Raw genomic sequence first — 19,886 nt, forward strand, 5'->3', positions numbered from 1 at the left:
TTTCCCATTTGCCTATCTCTTTGATATACACTTAATGAGGAATACTGCTATCCCACTGCTATCAATTTCACATTTAAACCAGCTTCCTGTACCTAGCACTACATGATCTTCACTGCTTTTCATTTATCAATGAAGTTGTTAGTGAAGCACCTATTGCTCGTTTAGGGTATGTGCGCAGGAAGGAATCTGCTGGGCCCTTTTTAGGGGAACCATCCCAGCATTTACCTTAACTGATTTAAGGACACCATTGATAAGCTACATCACCATCACCATCACCATCATCATCGTCATCATCCTCCTATCAAGGATTAGGCTGCCACCTGTTCCGAACTCACAAAGAAAATCATTCCCATCTTTTTTGAGGTCTTCCAATTCCCATTTAGCATATAGTTCAGGATCTGCTAAGTAATTCTGTGACAGGCATTCTTATGAGTTGTTGTCACCAGTCTTCATAATATTTTTGGATTTTTTTAATTCATGCTGAAAATATTTAATTCTGTTCTAATATTTTTGTTTCTAATCATATCTCTTCTTGTGTAGCCCTTTGTCTTTCTTAGGAACCTCATCTACTGTTTGAATTTTTTTTTTCTTTGGTAACCCAGCTTTTGTTTCTATAGATTACGCTGGTAACTGCCATTACTTGACAGAATTTCATGATGGTATGATGGTACCACACAGCTTGGAATTTGCGTATTTTCTTTCAATATCAGAGCCAAATCAAAAGATAAGGGATTTGAGGCATTTTTTCTAAAACTGAGTTATCCAAAGCAATTCTTTATCTGACGGGATATTTTCCTCAGAATGTCATTATTTTTATTTTGTTGCTAGAAGTTTTAAAGTTGTACTTCTTGCAAATTTCGTTCAGCTTGTACACTGATCTTTGGAGGTAATGTTCATTCTTCTAAATAATAACTATGTCATCAGCAAATTTAAGTACATTCAGGTATTTCTCACTTGTTATCTTAATTACTTTGTTTACTTTCCATTTCCATTTGCCAAGAAAGTAGTCAATGTAATTATTAAAAAGGGTAGGTGATAGTCCATACCCTTGTATAAAATTTTGGTTAATATTTTTTTCTTCTAATCAAATCCTACCTGTGTCTATTACAATGTGTGTAGTTTTGTGACGACTTTTCACTATTTCTCTATTAGATGATAAGGATATCCACATTCAGATGTAATCTTCCTTAGGCTATAATGGTTCACACAATCAAAAGCCTTCTCCAGGTTGATAAAGGCAATAAGAGTTTCTGTGTTAAATTCTCTGTGTTTTTCCATGATGTTTTTATTTACAAACACTTTGTCTGTGCATGAACAACCTGATGTAAATCCGTTTTGTTCTGAGAAGAATATGGGTCCTATTGTCTGTCCAAAACTATTTCAGGATTTGCAGTGAGGACGGGCGTGGTGGGGGAGGGAGCCCACACGACAGGTAAAGGCCATATTCCACCAATATCATGCAACCTGCAGCCACAGCAAACCCCCAAAGTTGCCAAGTCTTCACCCGACCATCACAATAGTTCCTGCTTGCAGTGAGCTTCAGCTGCAGTCAGCTTGCTGTCCTGTCTAATCATTGCGCCCATTTTTATGGTTGTAGGAGTTATTCTTTTATTTTTTATTACTGTTATTTGTTGTCACCAAGGCCACTGCTAGGTGTTTTGCCACCCTAGGCAAGAATTGAAAAATGATATCCCCCTCTTTTTTCCTACCAACAGTCTCCCCAATATGCCCCCTCACAACCACCACCAACAGCCAACGGCACAACAATGAAAATCTCCTCTTATACTTTTCATTATTAAACTAAAGTGATCAGATGTCCTCATTTTCTGGGGACAGTCCTCAATTTATATGCTTTGTCCTCAATACCTTTAAAACTGATTGAGGACAACAAATGTCCTCTGTTTCTCATTTTTTGTCCTCATGTTTTGAAATTTCCCAAAATAACCAAAATAGGAAGAATGTGCCAAACATTTTACACTAGAACTCAACTGAATATACCACTGCAACCAAATTTTGAATCAATTATTTATTTTATTTAACTGCAAGAAAATGGACTAATAAAGATGTGAAACTATTTTCTGGTGTGAATAAATTTGTTCTTGAATTTAGAAATCATGTTATACTGATGGAAAACATGCTGAAGCTTCAAACTAGGTCATCTGGTATTTGTGATGTTATTTCATTTGTGTTTTAACTGAAATATTTTTAGAATGACGAATGACTCTCAGATTTTTCAGCACTGACTTTCTGCAGTTAAATAGATAAATGGTGAATTGTTTGTATTTTCTATTGAGAATTTTACAACTTCTATTAGCAGCCCCTGTGGCACTGTAGCAACTGCTTTAGTTTTGAGTTAGGTAGAGGCAATGTGTTTACCTTCGGCAAAGTAAGTGAAGACTTACTTCGTAACTGTTCCATATTCTCTTGAAGAGAATTAGGTGCTTTAATTTTTCCTATTTTTCATTTTTCTCCTCATTTGCTCAATATTTTTGCTGTCTGATTTGAAATTAATTTTTACTGCCTTTCCTGACCTCTAAAATTTTGCCACCCCAGGTGACTGCCTGGTCTTGCCTTGTGGTAAAAATGGTCCTGGTTGTTACCGTTACTTGTTGTTACTATTATTCGTTGTGTGGTACTCAAGGATGCCAAGAGGAAGTTCATCATTGATGTTGCTCTTTTGGCCAGGGGATTGCCATATGAGCACAGTCGGGAGAAATGGTTTGCATGTTACATGCGTACCTTGAGAATAAAAAACTGTATGGTGTTCCACTGCTCTCCATTAACAAAGTAATTGACAGAACTCATAACTTAACACCCCTGGGAAAATATGTCTTATGAATAAGCAGAATACCAATATCAATTCATTTGCAGAGAAACCAATCTCATCACGTTTTTTATTATTATCAGAGGAAGGAATGTCCAACTCTTTGGACAAGTATGTGTGACCTTAAAAAAGCCCTGATTCTTTTTACACAACCTAGGCTTTCACTATGGACATTTCTGTGGCCATAGGCTGTTGATGGAGATGGAAGATGTAGTTGCATGGCAATGCCAACTTTTAAGGGACACCCATAGCATAAATATCAACAAAGTGGTGTGGCTTGACAAAAATAGGTCAATACTGGTCAAACTGTCAAGCAGGACTGCTCATAATGACATAGCTAAAGGAACAATGGAAATGGCTTTAGGCAAGGGGGCAGGCTTATTCTTCTTCATGAAGACACCTTGTAAGGTTTTCTGCCAGTCTCCTACTTTTCAAAGCAAAAGAAAACAAGATTATCATTAAAAAATGAACCACATTACATTTACAACATGATTCGAAGATTCACTAATAACAAATCTTGAAAAACCATAAAGATTTGTTCTAGGTAATGCTCCTTGCCATTCATTTATTGTTGATAATGCATGTACCATGGCAAACTGAAAGGAGGAAATTATTGATAGGCTTCAGCATCATAACGTTGATGTAAGTGATTATCTTAAAAAGGCAGAGTTTATGGAAAAAAATCTCTCTCAATAAGCCACAACTCCATCTACATGAGATTGATGAATTGGCAGAAAAGCATGGGCATACAGTCATTAGGCTGCCACATTACCACTGCTATTTAAAGCCAATGGAGTTAATGTGGGCTCAAATTACAGGTTATGTTGCAAGGAATAACAACAAATTTACCCTCTGCAGTTGAAAGAATCACAAGAGAATCTGTCAGGAAGGTCATGCCTGAAGACTGAATGAAAGCTGTAAAACACACAGAGCATCATGGAAAGAACATGGCAGTATGAAGCTCTTTTGGAAAATTCAGTGGAGGAGATAATAATTTCATTAAATGACAATGGTGCTTGTGACAATGATACTGACACTTCATAGAAATGAGAATGATGTAAGTGGACTTTTTCTGTAGAAATGGAGCACAGCTGGATTCAGCTGTATGTTTGAAGTGTGCAGTTAACACCCGTAAGTACCTACATAAGAAAATTATATTGTCGTAAGCTTTGACATTTTAATAAGAGAGCCTTAATAGCACCTAATTCCAAAGGAAGGTCATCTCAGGAATCCCATCTGTATCATACAAAACAAATATAATGTTTACAATATCACTGCTGTAATAAAAAGGCCCTATTATTTACGTCGCTTTTGTTCTTTCTAAACAAGAGAGGCTGGCCTATTTAAAGTACATTTTCCCACCATGATAAACACACTTGATCTTATTTTTTGCAGTGTTATAGCGATCTGTTTCTCGTGTCAAAATTGTACAGGCACCTGATTAGTAGTTGACAGACAAGTGGAGCATTGTGCATCATATTTAACTCAAATTATCTTGCATTAGGGACCTCTGACAGAGTTGTGGTTTCAAACATATGAAAATATGATGTATACTTAAGAATTCATTGCCGGCCGGTGGGGCCGAGTGGTTCTAGGCGCTTCAGTCTGGAACCGCGCGACCGCTACGGTTGCAGGTTCAAATCCTGCCTCAGGCATGGATGTGTGTGATGTCCTTAGGTTAGTTAGGTTTAATTAGTTCTAAGTTCTAGGGGACTGATGACCTCAGAAGTTAAGTCCCATAGTGCTCAGAGCCATTTGAACCATTTTTAAGATTTCATTCACATAACTTCAATAAGAAAAAGGTTTCTCACATGTCGAAAATTTGGTAATGTTGTGTGAAAAAGCATTTTTGTAAACCATCCGTATATCTTCTTAATAATTTGTTGTTACACAGATAAAACAAAAATCAAAACATAGTGTAACTCTTCCAGAATACATTGACACAGTTTCTATATTTATAAAGTGAATAGTTTGCCTATTTGTGCGAGCTGGATGGAATGTAAGATTACGTGGGTGGCAACTCTATCCTGCATTTCTGCATGCTCTTGCTAAACCGTCAATCCTAAAGTAATTTTGGACAGACCATATGAATCTGGCCATTTATGCTGTTACTTAAAGAGTTACATATATGATTGATGTATCTTCAAGCGCAATACATGTTAAAAGATTTATTTTTCATATTTACTTTATTTCTTTGATAGATTACAAATTTTAAAATAATGATAACAGAAAGTGTAAGTATCCTCCCAAGAAAAAACATACAAGATGAGTTTTTGAGCAATTTGTTCCTTTTGAACTTTCAAACCTTCTTGCTCACTCAACAGAAGTGATGTATATGTCCATAATTTCTGATCTCTACCACATTCAGGCAATGAAAATTTGAACCAAGGCTGGGATTCGAACCCGGGTCTTCTGCTTACTAGGCAGATGCGTTAACCATCTATGCCACTTGGTGCCGTGGTTAGACACAACTGCACAGACTATCCAAGCATGCTTCCCCCCTTAATCCAAATTCTGATTTGATCACTCAGTGCAGATCACTCTTCACCCAACACTGTGCAGGACTTCACATTATGCGAGAAGCAAAACGTGTAAAAAGGGCTAGGAGACACTGCTTTGGTTGTGTGCGGCAAATGGGAATTTGGACTGAGGGTGAGGTATCCTTCAGTAGTACGTGCAATTCTCACTGACCACTGTGTCAAGGTGGCGTATACGATTAACCCATCTACCTTGCAAGTGGGAGGTCCAGGTTCAAATCCCTGTCTTGGTACAATGAATTCTTGCCAATGAATTCTTTCAGTCTCTGAATGTGATAGAGATTGCCATTTGCGACAACAGGTGTTATGTCCACTAAAGTTCCTTATGAAATAATTCTTGAAACTGAAATCTTTTGAAATAATTCTATAAACTGACAACAGAAGGCAGCACTAATCAAGGGACAAATAGCAAGACATCCATACATTGCTCTCATGTGAAATCAGTCCAGTTTTTTTAGCAATGTATGACTCAAACATTGAGAAAATCACGGCCTGACCTATACTTGGGTGAGGGCTCCTTAACACAAAGTTGTGACCCAAGCTACAATTACATAGATACTCCGCAATCCAACATAAGATACATGTCAGGGGGCACTCTGCTTCCCTGTTTCAAGAGTGAGGGGAAACATGACTATCTATATGCCTCCGTATGAGCCATAATTTCTCGTATCTTATCTTCATGGCCCTAACGGGCAATGTATGTTAGAGGCAGTAGAATGATTCTGCAGTCACCTTCAAATTCCAATTCTCGAAACTTTCTCAATAGTGTTCCTCAAAAAGAATGTTGCCTTCCCTCCTGGGATTTCCATTTGAGCTCCCAAAGCGTGTCCGTAACACTTGCGTGTTGCTCAACCCTACCAGTAAAAAATGTGGCAGCCCATCTCTGAATTGTTTTGATGTCTTCCTTTAATCCAAACTGGTATGAATCCCAAACACTTGAACAGTACTCAACTATAGGTTGCACTAGCATCCTATAGGCGGTCTTCTTTACAGATGAATCACACTTTCCTAGAATTCTCCCAATAAACCAATGTCAACCATTCGCCATCCCTAATATAATCCGTACACATTCGTTTCACATCATATTGCTTTGCAGTGTTATACACAGATATGTAAAAGATGTGACTGTGTGAAGCAGACACTACTGCACTCAAGCTCGGCCTGCAAAATATAAACATAGCAACTTTGAAAGTTGGTCTGAAAATCAGTATAGTGTCTTACATAAAATGCAAAAACTATTCCTAAAATTGGGGTTGCTTAGCAGCAACAAAAAGGTGCATATTGAGAGTTACTTGGGCAGACAGAACAAGCAAGTGTTTCAGTGATGAGTGTGAAGTTGAAGCTGTTAACTTTGATTGTAAGGGCAATTCCGAGAAACGTAGCCGGGCGATGGGGTGACAGGTAGACTGCGGAAGTTCTCTGCTGAATTACAAAAAAATGAGAAAAGATTATGATGACAGCTTGATGGGAGGTGTGCTTTGTGAAGCCAGAAAACAAGATTTGGACTTCAATGGGCCAGCCCAGATGGACTAGGAAGAAATGCAGAGCACGAGCAGGCGTGGCTTACTTCTGCTGGATGTCACGCAGCACCTCTTTCTCCGCGGGAGACAGTCCGTCGCGCAGGATCTGCAGGTTGGACTGCAGCTCTCGCACGCTGTTGACGCCGACGAGGTGCGTCGCCTGCCCCTCACGTGTCAAGGCGTGGTGCACCGCCAGCCGCGCGAGCTCCACTCCCTTCTCCTGTGTCAAGAAACAGAATTGCCTCTGTCATTTCAGAATAGTGTATTCAATCCTAAATTTAGTGCAGGACCTGATGTTGTTGTTGTTGTTGTTGTGGTCTTCAGTCCTGAGACTGTTTTGATGTAGCGCTCTATCCTGTACAAGCTTCTTCATCTCCCAGTACCTACCGCGGCCTACATCCTTCTGAATCTGCTTAGTGTATTCATCTCTTGGTCTCCCTCTACGATTTTTACCATCCACACTGCCCTCCAGTACTAAATTGGTGATCGCTTGATGCCTCAGAACATGTCCTACCAACCGATCCCTTCTTCTAGTCTAGTTGTGCCACAAACTCCTCTTCTCCCCAATTCTATTCAATACCTCCTCATTAGTTATGTGATCTACCCATCCAATCTTCAGAATTCTTCTGTAGCACCACATTTCAAAAGCTTCTATTCTCTTCTTGTCTAAACTATTTATCGTCCACGTTTCACTTTCATACATGGCTACACTCCATACAAATACTTTCAGAAACGACTTTCTAACAGTTAAATCAATACTCGATGTTAACAAATTTCTTTTCTTCAGAAACGCTTTCCTTGCCATTGCCAGTCTACATTTTATATCCTCTCTACTTCAACCATCATCAGTTATTTTGCTCCCCAAATAGCAAAACTCCTTTACTACTTTAAGTGTGTCATTTCCTAATCTAATTCCCGCAGCATCACCCGACTTAATTCGACTACATTCCATTATCCTTGTTTTGCTTTTGTTGATGTTCATCTTATACCCTCCTTTGCAAGACACTGTCCATTCTGTTCAACTGCTCTTCCAAGTCCTTTGCTGTCTCTGACAGAACTACAATGCCGTCGGTGAACCTCAAAGTTTTTATTTCTTCTCCATGGTTTTTAATACCTACTCCGAACTTTTCTTTTTTTCCTTTACTGCTTGCTCAATATACAGATTGACCTACACATTGACCTGATACATATGTATTTCTCAAATCTATGGCTGGTCTTTTCAGTTTTTAGCATCAAGAAGTTGTAACAATGAAAAATTGTATGAAATCCAGGAGGATCTGCAACAAATTGACGTATGGTGCAGGGAATGGCAAATGAATCTCAATGTAGACAAGTGTAATGTGCTGCGAATACACAGAAAGAAAGATCCTTTATCATTTAGCTACAATATAGCAGGTCAGCAACTGGAAGCAGTTAATTCCATGAATTATCTGGGAGCACGCATTAGGAGTGATTTAAACTCGAATGATCATATAAAGTTGATCATCGGTGAAGCGGATGCCAGACTAGGATTCATTGGAAGAATCCTTAGGAAATGCAATGTGAAAACAAAGGAAGTAGGTTACAGTACACTTGTTCACCCACTACTTGAATATTGTTCACCAGTGTGGGATCCGTACCAGATAGGGTTGATAGAAGAGATAGAGAAGATCTAATGGAGAGCAGCATGCTTTGTTACAGGATCATTTACTAATCACGAAACCGTTACGGAGATGATAGATAAACTCCAGTGGAAGACTCTGCAGGAGAGACGCTCAGTAGCTCGGTACGGGCTTTTGTTGAAGTTTTGAGAATGTACCTTCACCGAGGAGTCACGCAGTATATTGCTCCCTCCTACGTATATCTCGTGAAGAGACCATGAGAATAAAATCAGAGAGATTAGAGCCCACACAGAAGCATACCAAGAATCTTTCTTTCCACGAACAATACGTGACTGGAATAGAAGGGAGAACCGATAGAGGTACTCAAAGTACCCTCCGCCACAAACTGTCAGGTGGCTTGCGGAGTATGGATGTAGATGTAGATGTAGATGTAGGTTTTTGTACGATTTAGAGTAGGAAACTGACACATTTGGTTACTAACTTTAGGATTTTGCTTTTCATAATCGGTACAGTTAATATGCTGGCCACTCCATGTAGCTAATAATTTAAAAGACCTACACAAAGAAATAAGGGGCTGGACTTTATAAATTCTGGAATGGACTGAAATTATGCAGAGTCTGAAGCTATAGCCCCCACACACCCTTAACACTCAGGTGGGGTTAAGACATTGCAGTACACTGTCAAACTTTGCTGGCATTTTGATGACTGCTCGGTTATTCATCCTGGGCTTGTTTTATACGTCCTTGCGTCTGGTCTATTTGGTTTTAATAATTTTCACACTGAAGTATTTTATAGTTTATTCGGTTATGCTGTGTAAAATGGGCCTCAACCATTCCTTCGATATTTGGATATGCACGAAAATTTTTGTAACTTCCCTGCTATGTGTACGGTGGATTTAGTGCCCTCGTGACACACACGAGTGGTGTGGCCCCGCACATCGAGGCGGTTGGAGGGTTGCTGTCTGACGCTTCCTGGTATGAGATGAGTTTTCTTAACCATGGGTTTCAGTGTTGCTAGCTGGGGCTTTTATTTTTACTTGTCTTCTTATTTTGCCCTTTTCATTGTAGGAAAATGCACTTTTAACACGTCAGTTTTTCAACTGGTCAATTTTGACGTCCTGCATGTTGAGGGTATCGATATTTTATTTTGAGAAGGTTGAGCCCCCCTCCTTCCCATGTCAGGGCTTAATTGTTTTACTGGCAAATGAGTATTTCACAAACGTTGTCAAAGCACATAGATTATTGGGATAGGTATCTACCACTATAAATTCCAGGATGGAGTGAAACAATAGTATACACTACTGGCCATTAAAATTGCTACACCACGAAGATGACGTGCTACCGACAGGAAGAAGATGCTGTGATATGCAAATGATTAGCTTTTCAGAGCATTCACACAAGGTTGGCGCCGGTGGCGACACCTACAACGTGCTGACGTGAGGAAAGTTTCCAACCGATTTCTCATACACAAACAGCAGTTGACCGGCGTTGACTGGTGAAACGTTGTTGTGATGCCTCGTGTAAGGAGGAGAAATGCGTACCATCACGTTTACGACTTTGATAAAGGTCGGATTGTAGCCTACCGCGATTGCGGTTTATCGTATCGTGACATTGCTGCTCGTGTTGGTCGAGATCCAATGACTGTTAGCAGAATATGGAATTGGTGTGTTCAGGAGGGTAATATGGAACACCGTGCTGGATCCCAACGGCCTCGTATCACTAGCAATTGAGATGACAGGCACCTTATCCACATGGCTGTAACAGATCGTGCAGCCACGTCTCGATCCCTGAGTCAACATTGGAAGCGTGTATTCGTCATCGCCGTACTGGTGTATCACCCGGCGTGATGGTATGGGGTGCCATTTGTTACATGTCTCAGTCACCTCTTGTTCGCATTGACGGCACTTTGAACAGTGGACGTTACATTTCAGATGTGTTAGAACCTGTGGCTCTACCCTTCATTTGATCCCTGCAAAACCATAAATTTCAGCAGGATAAGGCACGACCGCATGTTGCAGGTCCTGTACGGGCCTCTCTGGATACAGAAAATGTTCAACTGCTGCTCTGCCCAGCACATTCTCCAGATCTCTCACCAATTGAAAACATCTGGTCAATGGTGGCCCAGCAACTGGCTCGCCACAATACGCCAGTCACTACTCTCGATGAACTGTGGTATCGTGTTGAAGCTGCATGGGCAGCTGTACCTGTGCATGCCATCCGAGCTCTGTTTGACTCAATGCCCAGGCGTATCAAGGCCGTTATTACGGCCAGAGGTGGTTGTTCTGGGTACTGATTTCTCAGGATCTATGCACCCAAAATTGAGTGAAAATGCAATCACATGTCAGTTCTAGTATAATATATTTGTCCAATGAATACCTGTTGATCATCAGCATTTCTTCTTGGTGTAGCAATTTTAATGGCCAGTAGTGTAAAAAGGATAGTTGCTACTCACCATGTAATGGAGAAGCTGAGTTCCAGATAGGCACAACAAAAAGACTGTAGGAAAGTGACCTTTCAGGCGACAAGACCTTCATCAAAATTAGACAAAACACACACACACACACACACACACACACACACACACACACACAGAGAGAGAGAGAGAGAGAGAGAGAGAGAGAGATGCAACTCATACACATGATCACAGTCTCTGGCGGCCGAAGCCAGACTGCGAGCAGCAGAGCATGATGGGAGAGACAACTGGGTGGTGGGGATAAGGAGGCGGCCAGAGAGGGCAGGGGGACAAAAGCAGGGTAGGGGTGGGGGATTGTAAAGTGCTGCTTGTGGGACATGCAGGGATGAGATGAGAGAGGGTAGGGCAGCTAGATGCAGTTGGGAAGTCAGACAGAGGGTGGGATGTGGGTAGTGGAAAAGGAGGAAAGTAAGAAGACTGATGGTGCGATGGCAGAATAGAGAGCTGTGTAGAGCTGGAATGGGAACAGGGAAGGGGCAAGATGGGTAAGAACAATGACTAATGAAGGTTGAGGGCAGGAGGGTTATGGGAGCACATGACATATTGTAGGGAGCGCCCCACCTGTGCAATGCAGAAAAGCTGGTCTTTGGGGAAGGATCCAGATAGCACAGGCTGTGGAGTAGTCACTGAAATGAAGAACATCATGTTGGGCAGAATGCTCAGCAATAGGGTGGTCCAGCTCTTTGTTGGCCACAGTTTGTCAGTGGCCATTTGCGTGGACATAGAGCTTGTCATGTGTAGAATGCAGCACAGTGCTTGCTGTTAGCTTGTAGATTGTATGACTGGTTTCACAGTTAGCTCTGCCTATAATGGGATAGGTGATACTTGTAACTGGACTGGAGACGGTGGTGGGAGGATGTACGGGACAGGTTTTGCATCTGGGTCTACTACAGGGATATGAGTCATGAGGCAAGGGACTGGAAGCAAGAGTTATGCAGGGATGAGGACATTGTGTAGGTTCAGTGAGTGGTGGAATACCACTGTGAGAGGGGTAGGAAGCATAGTGGGTAGAACATTTTTCGTTTCAGGGCACAGCGAGAGGTAGTCAAAACCCTGGTGGAGAATGTGATTCAGCTGCTCCAGTCCTGAGGGAAATGCTCGTCTATGGCTGGACAGTGGGACTTTTGGGGGTGGTGGGTGACTGGAGAGATAAGGCATGGGAGGTCTGTTTTTGTGCAAAGTTGGGAGGGTAAAATAGTATCCCTTCCCCTTTCCCACCCCATGCATTCCAGCCTGAAATGCTGAAGATTGGCAGTTGTGGGTACATGAGGTGTGCTTGCTTTTTGTGTGTGTGTGTGTGTGTGTGTGTGTGTGTGTGTGTGTGTGTGTGTGTGTGTGTGTCTTTTACTGAAGAAGGCTGTGGTGAAAGCTATATGTGGGTGTCTTAACTGTGCCCGTTTGCAGCTTGACATGTTTTCTTTACAGTATGTAGCAATCTGTTTTTTCCTACATTGTAGATATTCTTACCTGGAGTTTCCATTGTCTGATATATTAACATTTTTGTACTGAATTTTTATTTATTACTAATATGTGTACTTGAATTATTGTGCAATTAGTAAATAAAAATGAAATGTTATTCTTTTTAAAAATTATGATTAATATTTATCAATTAAATTTTAAAATGAATAATAAATATGAAGTTCAAATAAAAATACATAAACAAATAAAAATGCTTCCAAGATGTCTCAAACCTCTGACTTTGCAATTTGTAGATTAGAACAATGCGCATTCAGCTAGTGGTGATTCTGTTAACAAAGAGCTTGAAATGTTTTATACTTTCTACATGACATCATGACATTGTTTGGAAAGTTTTAAAGTTTTCTTTTTTAGTTATGTATGAGGTTCTGTTCTTTTGGACATGTCAGAAAGAACAGACACAATTTTGATGCAGTAGCCATTACGAATTATGAAGCAAAGGAATTACAGACGTTGGCTGTGGGCAGGTGTTGATTGAAATCAAAGGTGAATGTTGACAATTAGTGTCCACTCACAGCCGACATGTGTAATTCCCTTGTGTCTTTAATTCATAATGGCTTCTGGATCAAAATTGTGTCTGTTCTTTCAGACATGTCTGAATGAACAGACACCACACAGTCCTTCAATTCCTTTGCTCTTTTTTGAGAAGTGAGTTGCACTGGGGAAACTGAGAGGGCCACTTTGATAAGATGTTGCTGTAAGACGTACTCTCCATCATATTATCTGTGATAGCTATATTTAGATTATATAACAAGTTTAAAGTGTTTAAGCAGACATGCTCTGCTCTCAAATCCTAGTGCACAAATACTTTGAGCTTTTACTCTGCACCCTACACCTTGTACCTTTCACCTCCCCCGTATGTCTTACCTTCCACCCTGCAACTCTTATTCTGAACCTTTTACTAATTACCCTGCACCTTTTACCATCAACCTTTTACTGTGCCCCCTTTACTCTGCACCCCTCAACCTGCACCCCTTACACTACATGCTGCACCTCTTACCCTACACCCTGCCCCTCTAACTCTGCATCATGCACCTTTTACTGTAAACCTCGTACCTTTTATCCTGCGCACTTCTCTACCCTGCCAGTAACTTGTGTATCACTTGCATGCTGGCTTCTTCACACCCACCTTGCAGTAGTCGGCTACCGCCCGGCAGGCCTCCTTCAGCTCCTGGGGTGCCGGGTGCCACGGCGCTGGACCTCTGTTGCTCAGCAGACCCATCGCCACACCCGCTGCACAGATCACGCCCACGCCCTTCTCCTGCACGAGGGATTAAACCGTGCCACTTCATTCATTCACTCACACACTGCGTTCCATAAATCCCATCGAGAAGGAAAGCCTTCGGGGATGTGGAATGTGTCGAGGCGGACGTTCATAGGCAGAAGCATCCGCTGCTGACTACTTCTCTAAACTATACTAACAACAAATTAAGACTGGCGCTAATCTGCTCATACAGAGAGCCATAAAGACAAAGAAAAATGTGATTAATAACCAAATACACTACTGGCCATTAAAATTGCTACACCACAAAGATGACGTCCTACAGACACGAAATTTAACCGACAGGATGAAGATGCTGTGATATGCAAATGATTAGCTTTTCAGAGGATTCACACAAGGTTGGCGCTGGTGGCGACACCTACAACGTGCTGACATGAGGAGAATTTCCAACCGATTTCTCATACAGCAGTAGACCGGCGTTGCCTGGTGAAACATTGTTGTGATGCCTCGTGTAAGGAGGAGAAATGCGTACCATCACATTTCCGACTTTGATAAAGGTCAGATTGTAGCCTATCGCAATTGCGGTTTATCGTATCACGACATTGCTGCTCGTGTTGGTAGAGATCCAATGATTGTTAGCAGAATATGGAATCGGTGGGTTCAGGAGGGTAATACGGAATGCCGTGCTGGATCCCAACGGCCTCGTATCACTAGCAGTCGAGATGATAGGCATCTTATCCGCACGGCTGTAACGGATCGTGCAGCCACGTCTCAATCCCTGAGTCAACAGATGGAGATGTTTGCAAGAGGACAACCATCTGCATGAACAGTTCGACGACAATTGCAGCAGCATGGGCTATCAGCTTGGAGACCATGGCTGCGGTTACTCTTGACACTGCATCACAGGGCAGGAGCGCCTGTGATGGTGTACTCGATGACAAATCTGGGTGCACAAATGGCAAAACATCATTTTTTCGGACAAATCCAGGTTCTGTTTACAGCTCTCATGATGGTCGCATCCGTGTTTGGCGACATTGTGGTGAACACACATTGGAAGCGTGTATTCGTCATCGCCATACTGGCGTATCACCCAGCGTGATGGTATGGGATGCCATTGGTGACACGTCTCGGTCACCTCTTGTTCGCACTGACGGCACTCTGAACAGTGGACGTTACATTTCAGATGTGTTGCGACCCGTGGCTCTACCCTTCATTCGATCCCTGCGAAACCCTACATTTCAGCAGGATAATGCACGACCACATGTTGCAGGTCCTGTACAGGCCTTTCTGGATACAGAAAATGTTTGACTGCTGTCCTGGCCAGCACATTCTCCAGATCTCTCACTAATTGAAAACGTCTGGTCAATGGCGGCCGAGCAACTGGCTCGTCACAATACGCCAGTCACTCCTCTTGATGAACTGTGGTATCGTGTTGAAGCTGCATGGGCAGTACCTGTACACGCCATCCAAGCTCTGTTTAACTCAATGCCCAGGCATATCAGAGGCGGTTGTTCTGGGTACTGATTTCTCACGATATATGCATCCAAACTGCGTGAAAATGTAATCACATGTCAGTTCTAGTATAATATATTTGTCCAATGAATATCCGTTTATTATCTGCATTTCTTCTTGGTGTAGCAATTTTAATAGCCAGAAGTGAATAACTAACTGAAGGACCATATTTCGACTCATACACAACTTACAATAAAAAAATTTAGAAAGAAACTTAAACAATCAAAATGCATGGGAGTATCTTTCAAAGATTTCTTAATTAAAACTGGCACCTAACAGGGTGATGTACTGCCCTGTTCTCTTCAAGTGCATATTAGATAAGGTCACCGGAAAATGGGAAAACGAACTGGCTGGGAAAGAGTTAATGAACAAAGTTCACATTGGAGGTTCAAAAAACAGTGTAAGGGACATCTGCCTTGCATTTGACAATGACCTGTTGATCCTATCAAGAAACAGAGAGACAGTCCCTGATAAATGGTTGGAGGAGGTAAGGGAGGACCTCAAGAGCACTGGACTGAATCAGGATGACACTTCTAATTGTTCCAAGTACAGATCACTATGATGGTGGTGAATGTCCTGAGGAATTTCTGACAACAGTAATGATTCCATTACCGAAAAAACAGGGAACCAATAAATGTAGTGAACACAGGACAATCAGCCTCATTTCACATGCAGCCAAAGTGATGTTAAGAATAATTAATAAGAGATTTGAAAAAGTAATGGAGGAGAATCTTCACGAGGAGAAGTTTGGCTTTAGACAGAATACAGGCACCAGAGATGCAATAGGGCTCCTAAGAATCTTGGCAGAAAGGTTTATTGAAAAAGGAAGAGACCTATATACATGCACTTCATCGATCTAGAAAAGGCATTTGACAGTGTGGTTTGGGACAAGCTGGCGACTATAATGAGGGAAAAGAGAGTGGGCTGGAGAACCAGAAGACTTGTTAACTCATTATATCTTAATCAAAAAGCCTCAGTTAAAGTGAGAGGAGAAAGTACAAACTGGATCGGACTAGGAAAAGGAGTAAGACAAGGATGTTGTCTATCATCTGCCCTTTTCAACCTCTACATGGAAAATATGATTGGCCAGTGCTCATTAGGTGACAAAGGAGTAGAAATTGGAGGAAGAAGTGTAGGGTGTTTGAGGTTTGCTGATGACATGGTCCTTCTAGCCACGGGATTTGGTGGACACCATTGAAGCTAACGGAAAAAATTATGGAATGAAAATTAACACAAAGGAAACAAAAGTATTGGCACTAGGAGGAAATAAAGAAATAAAAATTGTGCTGAATGGAGAAATATTAGAACAGGTGCAAAATTTTAGAGTATCTTGGAAGCAGGATAGACACTGACTGGAAGTGCGCCACAGAAATTAAGAAACAAGGATAGCAATGGCAAAAAGAGGCATTTTATAAGAAAAGGAGACTTTTCTCCAGCGGTCTGGACAGGGAACTCAGGAAGAGACTCATAAAATGTTTTGTATGGAATGTTCTTCTGTATGGCACTGAAACATGGACTCTGAGGAAGAAAGACAGAGTAAGGCTAGAGGCTTTTGAGATATGGACATGGCAGAGGATAGAAAGAATAAGTTGGATGGATGGAGTAAAAAATGAAGAGGTACTGAGAAGAGTGGGAGAGAAAAGATAGTTACTAGGTGTAATAAAAAGACGAAAAAGAAATTGGATGGGGCATATATTAAGAAACAATGACAGACTGATAAAAACAGTTTTAGAGGGTTATGTAGAAGGGAAAAGGAAGTGAGGAAGGAAAAGATTTCAGATACTGGAAGACGTGATGGATGGTACAACATACAGCAGCCTTAAGAAGGAAGGAATGGATCGCAGAAAATGGAGAGGCAAAGGACTTGCTAATATAGCAGAAAACTGATGATGACAGATCACTGGTTCGAATGCTGCCTCGGGCATGGATGTGTGTGATGTCCTTAGGTTAGTTAGGTTTAAGTAGTTCTAAGTTCTAGGGGACTGATGACCTCAGATGTTAAGTCCCATAGTGCTCAGAGCCATTTGAACAGATCACTGGTTGGTGAATTTAATGCGTCCACAATGAGCAGAAGCAAAAATGTGGCAGCACAGAGGGAGAAGGTAAGTGGCCACAGAGAGAATGCAATATTTTTGTGCTGCAAAAAAGGCTTACAGAAAGTCATTATTGTTAACTGACTTGGTTCCTGGCAGCCCTAAATGAATAAATAAATAAAATAAAATCCTGCATGTTGTCAAGTCTAAAATGGACAGCTGGCATGACTGTTCCACATGTTAGAGGTGTCTGAAACAGTAGAATTTCTGGCTAACAACTTGGTCTTATTCTGGGAATCCAGGGATCATCCTGGACTTCCTGCTCTCTGCAGTTTATAACTTCAAATTGCAAACTGGAAAGTTTTCATAGTGGATAATTACACTACCTCAAGTGATAGTTCTGAGGAGGAATTCAGCATTACATCTTATAATGCAATAGTACCTTGAATTCCGGGGGAATCCAAACATTTGTGGTAAAGAAGAAATGGAATGTCCTAAAATGCCTTTTAAGTTGTAAGTTGAAATAGAAGTACTACATTGGAACATTAAATGTAAATTCTCTTCTCTCAGACTGGAAAACAGAAGGAATTGAAACTATTTCTTCAGAATACCCAGATCTAAAAGGAATATCAAGGAAATTTTGACTGATAAAGTAATGACAAATGGGCAGTTTGATTCAGATCATTACCTCTCTAAAGTTTAAATAAGATTTCTACCATCAAAACAAAAAAAGAAAACCCAGAAAGTTATCAAATATAACTCCAGTAGGGCCAACATTACAACAGAAAATTTAAAAAAGAAAATAAGACAGCTAAAACAGGAGTTTGGCACGAACTCCAGGTACAGATTACTTATGTCACAGAGAAAACATTAGGTTTGGTTAAAAAATAAAAAGACGACATGGTGTGACAAGGAGTGCAAAGAAGCACTAGAACAAAGAGCTCAAAAATGGAAAAAAATATCTTTAAAAAGGAACAACACCCAGAACAATTCAGACATCAAAGAAAATCAACATAAAAAACAATCCAGAAAATCAAAAGAATCTTTGAAAAATTTTATCTCATAGAAATTCTAGAAAATTCCACCAAAATAATAACTAGAAATTTTTACCAAATTTTTAAACATGTGCTTAAAGGGTATCAAGCACCAAGTTTCTGTTTCAAAAATGAAAATGGCAAAATAGGATTAAACAACAATGAAAAATGTGAAATAATAGAAACTTTTTTTGTCAGGCTGTTAAACTGCCCTGTTCAAACAGTTAAATTAGAGTTTCCAGCAATACCAGAAAATATTGAAGATTTCCCACCAATAGAGCTATAAATTCATGAAGCCACCAAAACATTCTAAATGAGCAAAGACAGTGGCAAAGACTCGTTACAGTAGAATAACTGAAATGGTCAGAACTAAAGATGTAGTCACGTACACTTGCTTTTTAAGAACTTTCGGAAAATGAAAAAGATTCCAGAGAAGTGGAAAATAGCACAAGTCACCCACACAGAAAAAGCAACACAAGCAAAATATCAACAATTACAAAGGAGTGTCACTTCCGCCATTGGCATACAAAATATTATCAAAAACTCTCCTGAACAGAGTTGAAGAAACATTAGATAAACGACTGGGTGAACAACATTCGTTTTGAAAAGTAAAATCCTGCACACGAGAGATTTTTAACTTAAAATCACTAATTTGCCACAGAATGTTAACCAGTTAACCTATAATAACATTTACTGATTTCAACAAAGTATTTGAGTTGGTAGCCACAAGAATAATTGTAAAATCATAATAGAATTTGGCAAAATTAGTGAAGGCATTTTACGAAACTCTAACAAATATTATAATCTTCATTGTGCGCTCTAAAGTTAGAAGTATCTTAACCAAGTGAAATAAAAACTGGTGTTAGACAAGGAAGACAATTTATCACTGCTACTGTTTAACTGTGTTTTAGAAAAAATATTTCGATCTGGAATTTGCAGCTAAAAAAATCCCAAAATTGAACCAATAATTCCAGAATAGAAAACAAATGGAATTTACAGTGAACTGCCTGGCTTTTGCGGGCAGTTTTGCAATATCTTCAGAAAATCTGACAGAAGCAGTTATTCAAATAAATCTTCTGGAAAAAAATAATGAATAAAACTGGTCTCAAAATTTCAGCTGTAAGAATAACACTCATGACAAATATTTAAAAAGCTCAAAAATACATACAAACATAAATAGGTAAAATAGATAGCTAGGAAATTTAAATACCTGGGAGCAACTACATAGCAGTATGGACTAGACAGAAGTCAAACATAATAAAATGGAACAAGCATATAGCCTGACAAAAAACCTACAAAAAATTTATATCTTTAAAAAATTAAAACTAAAGACACTGTACAGTGGTAAGACCACAATTTTTAAACCTGTGTGAATGCTTAACAATGAATAGAGCTATGTAAAATTCACATATGCTATCAGTGCAAAATGCTTTGAAAGTGTAAAAAATAGTAGCTCCAGTGCTACCTGGGTGTATTGCAACATGTTTTTGGTCGATTTCAAAGTGTGATAAAAGGTGAAATTGCTATATTTCAGCAAAATTTATTAAAATCAGAATATTTCAGTGAAATTTATTAAAATTAGTATATTTCAATGAATTTACTACTTAAATGCTAAAATATCTCAATACACAGGTGCTAGACATGTGATTTTTTAA

At 40.1% G+C, this 19,886-nt stretch overlaps 1 protein-coding gene across 1 annotated transcript in view; it reads right to left on the reverse strand.

Moving 5' to 3' along the window:
* LOC124720108 (L-galactose dehydrogenase-like) overlaps positions 1-19,886 on the reverse strand; it is a 100,391-nt gene that overhangs the window by 6,288 nt on the left and 74,217 nt on the right. Inside the window, exons 6-7 of the mRNA XM_047245400.1 lie at positions 13,560-13,691; positions 6,929-7,101 (exon numbers count right to left, since the gene is read on the reverse strand). Of these exons, the coding sequence (XP_047101356.1) occupies positions 6,929-7,101; positions 13,560-13,691 (305 nt within the window). The remainder of the gene's footprint in view (positions 1-6,928; positions 7,102-13,559; positions 13,692-19,886) is intronic.

This window comes from Schistocerca piceifrons, chromosome 11 (assembly GCF_021461385.2).
Source record: "Schistocerca piceifrons isolate TAMUIC-IGC-003096 chromosome 11, iqSchPice1.1, whole genome shotgun sequence".
Classification (NCBI taxonomy): Eukaryota; Metazoa; Arthropoda; class Insecta; order Orthoptera; family Acrididae; genus Schistocerca; species Schistocerca piceifrons.